Source organism: Hyposmocoma kahamanoa, unplaced genomic scaffold (assembly GCF_003589595.1).
Source record: "Hyposmocoma kahamanoa isolate Upper Pololo Valley unplaced genomic scaffold, ASM358959v1 95, whole genome shotgun sequence".
Classification (NCBI taxonomy): domain Eukaryota; kingdom Metazoa; phylum Arthropoda; class Insecta; order Lepidoptera; family Cosmopterigidae; genus Hyposmocoma; species Hyposmocoma kahamanoa.
Genome location: NW_020654972.1, coordinates 7,480,641 through 7,490,359, shown reverse-complemented (window position 1 = coordinate 7,490,359; position 9,719 = coordinate 7,480,641). Strand labels below are relative to the sequence as shown.

The 9,719-nt window shown below is 36.8% G+C and overlaps 1 protein-coding gene across 2 annotated transcripts in view; it reads right to left on the bottom strand.

The window, feature by feature from the left end:
• Nucleotides 1-870: 870 nt before the first annotated feature.
• Nucleotides 871-9,719, bottom strand: part of LOC113238160 — a 31,417-nt gene continuing 22,568 nt past the window's right edge. For both annotated transcript variants that reach the window (XM_026474914.1, XM_026474916.1), the window contains 5 exons: nt 7,302-7,449; nt 5,215-5,382; nt 4,686-4,771; nt 3,805-3,958; nt 871-1,088 (listed from right to left, as the gene is read on the bottom strand). In XM_026474914.1, the coding sequence (XP_026330699.1) occupies nt 967-1,088; nt 3,805-3,958; nt 4,686-4,771; nt 5,215-5,382; nt 7,302-7,449 (678 nt within the window). In that variant the 3' untranslated portion in view covers nt 871-966. The remainder of the gene's footprint in view (nt 1,089-3,804; nt 3,959-4,685; nt 4,772-5,214; nt 5,383-7,301; nt 7,450-9,719) is intronic.

Here is a 9,719-nt window from a genome sequence, read left to right as displayed (position 1 = left end):
TATTCCCAATAGGTATACACTGTCTTCACGGTATTACGGTACTAATATTCTTTGACAAAATTCAACACTAAAACAAAACTCTATCAGAATTTATAGTATTTTGTTTGGAACATGTAGTTGCTGTGAATGTCCTTGTCTATAGATTGAAATCGTTGGTCTTAACTGAAAATTGTGGAACACGATTTAAAAATTTAAAAAAAAATGTTTTTCTCAATTCTACAATTTTGAGTTAGAACAGTATTTTGGTTTCACGTGCGAATCAACAGCACGTCAATCCATACAATTATATGTATATTCGAATATCACCTCCAGTGCAACGGACGAAGATCCTTTTTTGTGTTTGATGTGCTGCCGGGGCGTCAATACTAGCAGTCTTTGGTATTTTACATGTAAAAATTATAATACTGACCTCAAAACTTCATTTTGTAGAATTTTCTTTTTAATTTCGGCGTCGATTAACTTGCATTCGTTGAGCCAGTTGCGAACTTCATTGAAATCCGCTAAAAGTTGTAGAGCGGCGTCTTTGCTGAAATTTATGTAAATATATCGAAGGCTACGAGGTGAAACCATAGATATAATGACATCCATAGCAAAAACTCAAAGTGTGTTAATCTCAATAATTTTCGTTTTTTTGTTTACGTTACCAAGTGACGGGACGAACAAGTCGTGTGGCTGGTGGTAAGCGACACGCCTGTTCGTAACAGTTGCAGTGCAACTCAGAGCTTTAAATCACAAAGATCTGAGGGGTACTGCCACTGCACCTTGAGACATAAGTTAACAAGACTTATGTGCCTGTAATTTCACCAGCACCCATACGTGCCCTTAAAAAAAAACGAGATACAGTAATGCCCACATTACCACTTGGCGGTAGAAGTAGGTAAAATGGCAGAACATTCCTGGAGAAATTCTTTCACAAGGAGCTTCATTGCTATTCAGGTACAGCACGACCCTATCACCGTTAGTCCCTTACCTAAACTTAACCTTAGTGATGTAAATATGATGCAGCCAGGACTCGCACATGATTCTCAACACCATGTTCAGTGTTGTGATGTCGTTGGTCGCTTTGACAACAGGCAGTAGAACTTTATCTGAAATTATTTATTTATTTATATATATACAACCAACAGCATAGTATAATAAGATATGGTAACTCCATACAAACGTAGCAGCGCGGCTTGTATGTGGGCGCGCTTCCCGCGTGCCGTGTATGGACGCACACATACGCATAATCACGCGATGCACTCGCGTAGCATAAGCTGCTCTCCTATTGGTGTCCTTATCTACCGACCCGTGAGATAGGGTTTTCTGGAGATACTACGGGCTCGACGGCAAGGCCAGGATACAGCGGGCGTTCAGGCCAAGTCCTCCGCCAGTGATACGCCTTCGCGGGCATCTCTGGTTGACCCGGACTTGGGTATGGACTCGTTGGGGTTTGTGGTGACCTGCAGAGACGGGACATGTTTGTCTGCCCCGGTTGCATGTGACCGGGGCGTCTGTCTCATGTCATGCGCAGCTAGTAGCGTCTTAGTAGCGGTCTATTTGAGGGCCTGAAGCGAGGACACGCGTGGGGCACGTGAATTGCCCTTTAAGTTGGAAAGTATGTCCGGACACTGTCGAAGGAAACTGCGATTGGCATCTCCGGTACTAACCCGGACAGCTAGTAGAGGATAAGCTAGACATCCTCTGGTCCCTTCAGCCGCTATTGGGAACTGGAGAGACGTCGTTTTTTGCCGTCGGGTAGTGAGCGTGCCTTACAGCTCCGGTGCCTATTTGGGGAATAGGGAGTGTACTGTACGCGCACCCGGGGCGGCTAACCCGAGGCACTAGCCGCTCGAGAACTGGATGCAGTCAAGAGATAGAGGTCTGTGACAACCCAGTACATTGACTGATCTGGGGTCAGAACCTGAACTTGTAAGGTTCCTGTGCGCGCAGGTCATAGTGCCCTTCCCGCATAACCAAGCGGTTGGATACTATAAACAAAACTTATGTAGAAAGATATGGCACTACTTTCATATTGGTCTGCGGCACTCGCAATCGCCGCCGTCTCACAGTGGAATGAATTTGCGGGCGCGCGAATTTAAATGTGGTTCGCCATCGAAAACCGTGAAAGAGAATATCTCGGTGAGAACTGCCAAAATGCGAATTAATAACTCGCTTTTGAACGAAACGTGCTAATGAAAGCGACAAACACTCGCGCTCTCACCGAATGACATTGCTCCCTTCGACAAAGGCTGTATGTCGCACATTGATACCTTCTCGAGGCTCTCGTTTTATTTTGACAAAAAGTAACTCACAAAATTTGGTATTTTTGGTATTTTTTGTTATAGTTAGGTATAATTAACTCAGTATAAATAATTAGGTATTCGATTGAACCTTTTTTCGTATGATCCAGCACACCTCCCTCTAAAATCCTAGAATTATTATATTGTTTATTGTTGCATATATAGGATGTATAAATACATGATTTACAGAATTTTGTTTCTCCGAAAAGCTTTACATTTTTATTGAATACATTATGTTTCATTTGTGCGAAAACACGTTACGGTCTTTTTCATTACACCATTTAATGTTTCACTATTTTGGCATATTGACAAGTTATTCTTGTCCCGATTTTTATTTCCCCAACAAACCGACTCTTGACCAATGTATCTAATTGAATATTTTTATTTTGTAAAAAAGCGAAATCCATGACACATTTTTGTTATATTATTTCTTATTACAGATATCAAAAGTATCAGAACGTGTCGCACAATACAACTCGTCAGATTATAGCACCTCGCATCTTTAAAAAATACGGTAAAAGTGATGCAAGTTAATTTGGTCGAGTTGTAGTTTTTTCATATACTAATCTAACCTAAACCCACAAGAGGGGGTCGACCTAGCTAGAAATGCAAACAAAATGTATTTATTGAATACTCAAAACTATTGTTTTTAAATTACATTTTAGATGACAGCAAAAACATAGCACAATGGTAGCAAAGTACAGCCCAGAATTGTGGAGCTGTACGGTAAAATTGTATGGCGGTACCTACAATTTTATGTAAGAATAATAATTTTGTCGAAACGAATTTTCAGCAATCGAAATTATATGGAAAACAGACAGTATAACAAACATGATTAGACCAAACAAACTTCTGTCCAAAGAATACGTATGTGTAATAATTATTCTAATAATAGGTTTTCGGACAAACGATACTTCTGCTGTAAGACATTTCTGTATTGCAAATTTATACTAAAACTGTCGTCGCACTAATGAAAAAAATTCGAACCGTTTTCGAAGTAATGAAATTCGGAAAAAAGAACTTCGAGTTTGTGATAGGTTACCTTAATTTCATAAGGTAGGTATGTATTTAGAAAGGGGGTTATCCGTGACTTAGAAGAATAATTTTATAAAATTGTAAATAAAAATATAACTCCGAAACAGAAACGTTGATTTATTTGAAAAAACAAATACTTTGGATTATGGTTCCGAAAATTTAGGTCTTATTCTTCAATGTAGCAAAAACCTAAGAACTCGTTAAAAATATAACTGTTTCGTTTTATTTTTTGCTTGTTACTTTTAACAATTGAGGGATTTGTATCATTGATGGAGGTTATCGACTCTATGTGAATAACTAAATAAAGTAAAATAAACATTGGGTAAATAAACCCTTTTTATGTTCATCATCATTCAGCTTGCACGCATCCACTGCTGGACATAAGCCTCCCTTTGAGCCACTGCCGGCCATCATTCTCAGGTCGTCCGTCCATCTTGTCTCTCTTATGTTACTTACTGCTAATATTAAACTGCTGAGATTTACTTACTCAAAAACTCATACACATAGGAAGAGAAGGACAACGAAGGTGGTCTGGTAACACGCCGCCATTCAGCATTAGTCGGGAATATCATAGTGAGATGTGCGAGACTCATCGTACCACAAACTGAGGACAGCACGAATACTATTTCTTCACTCGCCTCCTGTAATTTTACATTCATTCAATTATGGACCTTTGGAATTGGACCGAACATACTTTTTTAAAGCAAATGTATTTGCTTTTGATTACTATAAGACCTGGAGCAAAGACGCGATGGAATGAGCTCGCCCATTTATGATACCTATTCAGTCGCACCTTAAAAATATTTGGATTGCACAATTGACTCACAAATAAATGGACGACGGGTCTAATACAAAAACCACGAAAGAAATGTCCCAAGTCAACCCATTTAAACGTATTGACATGTAAAGGAATATGAAAAAGCTAAAACGTTGAATTTAAATTGTAATGTCATCGCAGTACTGTTTAATTTTGCTTGCTTCGCTGTCAGTCGAACAAACGAAGACTAGAGCGTGAATGACGCTCTGTATACGATTTTAACGCCCTATAAGTTCGGACACTTTTTAGCGCGGACCCGACGTCCATATAATTGTAAGTCAATGGATTGCACAAAGTTTATTAATTACCTGATCTGAAACTAGGGAATTTCTAGGAATTAAAATTACTAACTTACAACGAAAGGATATTACGTGTGAATTTCCTATAGTAGTTGAACAAAACTTGCGTTGTTTTAAACCATACAAATTTTTGACGAGGTAGGTTATTAGACTAACCCTATACAGCAGTTATAACAGAAGTAAAAAGTTACACAATTACAACATACATATATTTATAAACCCAACATCATACAAGCAGTCTAAAATACTTACTTTTAGCTTTTGAATGTTGACTTTAACCTCTGACACTAGCTTTTCCCTCATTTTTGCACACACGTTTTCGTGTACTCCAATTTTACCTGCGAAGCATTGATGTAATTAGAAGCCACGAAGTACAGTTATAAAAAACATTAATATGTCATCTTATAAGACTATAATTAACCGACTTCAAAAACTCTGATAAATTTGCGAATCGATTTTGATAATTCTTTTTTATTGGAAAGAGGGTACCATAGTAGTGGTCTCATTTAAAATTAATGAAAATATTCCACCTCTAAGGGTGGCAAACTAGGGGGTGATAAAATAATAAAAAAATTGCCAAACTTAGGTGGAATATTTTCTTCAAATTTGAATGGCTACTGAGGTAGGTACTTCTTTTCCAATAAAAAAAAATATCGAAGTCGGTTTACAAATGTCAGAGCAAATACAAAAAAGTACAGTCGATTTGGGAACTACTCCTTTTTTAAGTCTTTAAAAATGGAATTGAGTACTAAAAAAAAGTTTAACACTGAAGTTATTATACCCGATTCTATAGTAGCAGTGTGATCAGCGAATCTCAAATTGAGTAACTGCTCCATGCACGCCTGCATGTCATTGTGTGCTACTCTGAAGAAGTCATCCATGTTCCACATGTTAGCGAGGCTACGTGTCTCGGCCAAACACCACAGTCTGTATGTATGGATTGAGTGATCTGTGAATGAAAAGATACCTACTGTAGTTAAAGCAGACCTAAAGACTTCAATGCCGAGCTGTCTGAAGTCGTTACTAGCATTCGTCGATTGTGAATTCCTTTTTGTATTAAAAACCTATACCTTCACCCACAATTTCGCCTAATGGATATGAAGGTATGCGCTCGCCATAAAGGTGTCTGTTCAATCAGACCTTAAATATATCCAGGTTGTATCATTGAATAACAATTTAAAGCTCGGTGAATACAAAATTCTGTTATTATCTCTGTTGGGTATATAGTAAAAACTGGACGACAGAACCGGATACAAAATGCTCTTATCTGCCTTGGATATTAGCTACAGATGACCTTGAAGAAATTGGACGACAACGCCGGATACAAAATTCTCTTATCTGCGTTGGATTTTAGCTACAAATGACCTTGGAGAAGCTGGACGACAGCGCCAGATACAAAATTCTCTTATCTGAATCTCGAACGACAGCACAATAACTGCTTCGTTAATTGTTGGCAACTTTGGGAGTACTGTGCTAAGTACGATAGTTATCTAAGGAGAGAGTTTATGTAGTTCCCCACCACTTGTCTAAGCCGAGCTGACAACTTTTCGTTTTCGTTACTTTTCGTTTTCGTTACTTTTCGTTCAACACATTCTTCACCATGCCCCAGTTACTCGCGATGATATATCTTATCGCTAAAGCCAGGGATAATTATTAATTTAATCTGTAAACGATTCGACATCATTCGAAAGTAAGCCGACTGTTGCACCGACACTGTTTATTATTAATCATTTGTATTAAGCTAATCACTGCCATATTAGATATACAATACGTTTATAGATACGATGTCAGTTTGTACATCTTGTCTAATTGTGTCGAAACCACGTCTAAGTATGTTATAGCGGATTCGATTGAGGATGTTTTCAGAAGGTCGCCGTCTCGTTTCTGCTCCTGAGAAACCTCAGACAGCGTTAGCGTCCGGGTGCAATCAATACCTTGGAGTCGTCTAGTTCGCACGCGATCAAAATGGAATATTTGTACAGTTATGTTTTCATTAAAGTTCGGGAAATCGGGTGCAAATAATGTAATTGTAATCGATATTGGAACGCAATAGCCGATTACTTCAATGTGACGTAGGATCTTTGGACTCGTCGCGAGCGGCGCTCGGTGCCCCCTGACCATGCGCCACAGATTACTTAATAGTTACTACATAACAGATATATCACTCTCATACAAAATCGGAAATACCTAACGCTATATATAGACTACTAAATCTGACTAATGACACCAGGCGCTCCCTACGAGCTTCTCCCTACGAGAATCTTTATTTCATAGGTAAGCAAATTACTCTTGAAATCGTCGTACTGATTAAACTCTACTGCTCATTTCTAAGGCTGATTCCCCTGAGAAGAATAAGCAAGAAACTCTAGGGGTTGCTCGTTGTAAATGTTCATTTGAATACATTTATCATTACAATGTTTCATTTAAACATTTTAGTTCGAGACATTTTAGTACTTGCAGGTATGCAAGAGCTAAACGGGCCACTATCACGAATTTCTGTCGTCCAAATACGCAGAAGTAGTATTTAATAAATAACCTTTAGTACTTATAAAGTTTTTGTCTCACTACCTATAGATTTAAACCTCGTAAATAGCAAATTTTGAATATCAATCGGAATCTTATTATAGAAGCGTACACAAGTGTAATTTGAATTAATAAGAAACTCGATTAAAATATCATGTTTTGACTACTTAAATGACTAGAATATAAATATGGAAACCTTTTTTTTAAATAGTCTCGAAAATTTAGTTTTTCCCGGGTTAAATTGTAATTTGCGCCCAAGTGCGTGTTTTATTGACCTTATATTGTCCTCCGATGTGACGTCTGTCTCGACCTGTAGGTATATTATTAGAAACACTGTATAGTTACCAAGTCTATGCAATATGGGTATTTGTTCTACGATAGGCAGGTCTTCGAGCGGTGCACCCAAAATATAGTCCCATGTAACTTCGCTTTGGTTGTTCAGTGTGACCAGTTCTTGCAACATTAATGCGAAGTTTGCTCCTGATATAGTACACTGAAAACAAATATATTTACCGTAAAAAAAACCATCTACGGTACATCTTTGAAAGTGTTGTATGTTGGAAACGAAACTATTTTAACCAACTTCAAAACAAGAGGAGGTTCTTAATTCATCTGTTTGTTGTTTGTTTATTTTTGTGTGTATGTTAAAGCCTCATTATAGAGCTGTAACTGTAACGTGTCTGTCACGTTACAGTTACGAGTGGTACAGTAACGAGGTTCTAGTGTGTACGCGTAAAACAGTCTTCACTCGTTAGATTGAGCAGAATAGGAAAGCTATCTAGCTGACTAGGAAATGAAACTATTTTTCCGGGTTTAGATCGTATATTTCGCATATAATCGCAACCCAACGTATCGGGCTCTTTACAGGTCCCATGGTTACGGTTGACTGTAATAAGTCCGATATGTTGGTTTGTTTGAAAAAACATATATACGCCGTTAAAATCCGGAAAAATAGTTTCATTTCTATGTGTAACGATCGCGAAAACCTAAGAACTCGATATGTATACGAATTTTGCTAAAATGAGCTATATTACATATAATAATTTTATTATAATTAATTAGGCTTAGTATGAGGCAGTCAGCGCAAAAGTATTGTAACCCATATTATTTTTCTACAATATTGCTGTAAATAATGCTATGTACATAATTATTTCACATTTGGATGCTATTTCGATACCTCCAATGAACACTACGTCAACATAATTTTTGTACGTGTTCTATTTTTATTTTGCTTTTTATTTCTTTTTTCGAATTTTGTTTTTTCTTTTTTTTTTACAAAATTCGAGGAGCATAATGTTAATAAATAAATATGAGGGTTTGCAAAATATGAATATATACATATATATATATATATGAATATGGCCAAAAAATAAAGTTGACGTAGTGTTTGTTGGAGGATCGGTTTTCACGATTAAGAAAAAATATGTAATTTTTTATAGTAGATAATAATATAATGTGGGTTTTGCGCTGATAGCCTTAATTGTAGTGTACTTTTCTTGTACTTTTCTATGGTATGCAGGTGATCCCACGGCTGTGCGACACGGAGAGAAAATACTTTTAGTATTGTAGATAGGTTATTTTCTTCTTAGAGACATTATTTTATTATTAAAAGTCTTAGAATAATAACGCATAGAAACCTAGCCCGCACACGCTAAGTGAGGCAAGTTAGAGGGTTCCAAACGCATCCCAGGAGCGCGCGGGCTGTTAGTGCTCAAGGTCATATTGCACCGCGAACAGCTCCAAAATTTTTTGCTAAAAATGACGATATGTGCGGTAAATGGGTGTAAAAATACAACAGACAAACATAAAATAGACACTAACATCGCATTCCACAAGTAAGTAATGCGTTTCAACTCATATTTTTATGTAAATATTCACTAAAACAGAAAAATAATTTCGCGGCAACAAGATACGAAAGTGTTGCAAAGTAACGAATATTTTTTTCTCCCCATTTTACTATTCTGTATCAAAATAATTATATTACGTAAATTTTAGTGGTGCCTGTAATTTAGATTTATTTGCGCATCTTGAACTAATATTTACTTTAATAAACATTAAATGTTTTTGTTAACTCCTGTAAGTGATTGGGACACTTAATTATTTTATAATACTTTTAACGGCTCTGCGTTCATGCTTTATTGAATAATTATTTATTTTAATTTTATTTGAATTGGAGCACATATTGCAACAAATTTACAGTACTTATATATTTGTTTCTACTATAGTGTTGGCACCACCAGTACAACTTTGATAGCTTATTATATGTCTTTCTTTTCGTAACTCAAGCGAAATATTTTATATTAAAATATTTTATTTTCTTAAAAGGGGAGCATTCTTAAGCGATTTTTTAATCTATTTTAACAGTTATTTTCTTTAATGTTTGCTTATGGCATTTTCGGTTTTAGGTTTCGAATATGGTACTTATTTCTAAATCCAAGATGCGGGCGCGATTTTTCGAATAATGGCAAGTTGGGTATCGTTTTCGAGATGTTTGGGAATGTTCAATACAAATATGGCACTCATTTCTAAATCCAAGATGGCAAACACGACAGTTCAAACAAAAGCAATATTCGTAATGAGCACCCCCAAATACCTCGAAAACGATACCCAACTTGCCATTATTTGAAAAATCGTGCCCGCCATCTTGGATTTACAAATAGTGCCATATTCACATTGAGCATCCCCAAATACCTCGAAAATGATACCCACATAGCATTTTTTTGAAAAAATCGTGCCCGCCATCTTGGATTTAGAAATGAGTGC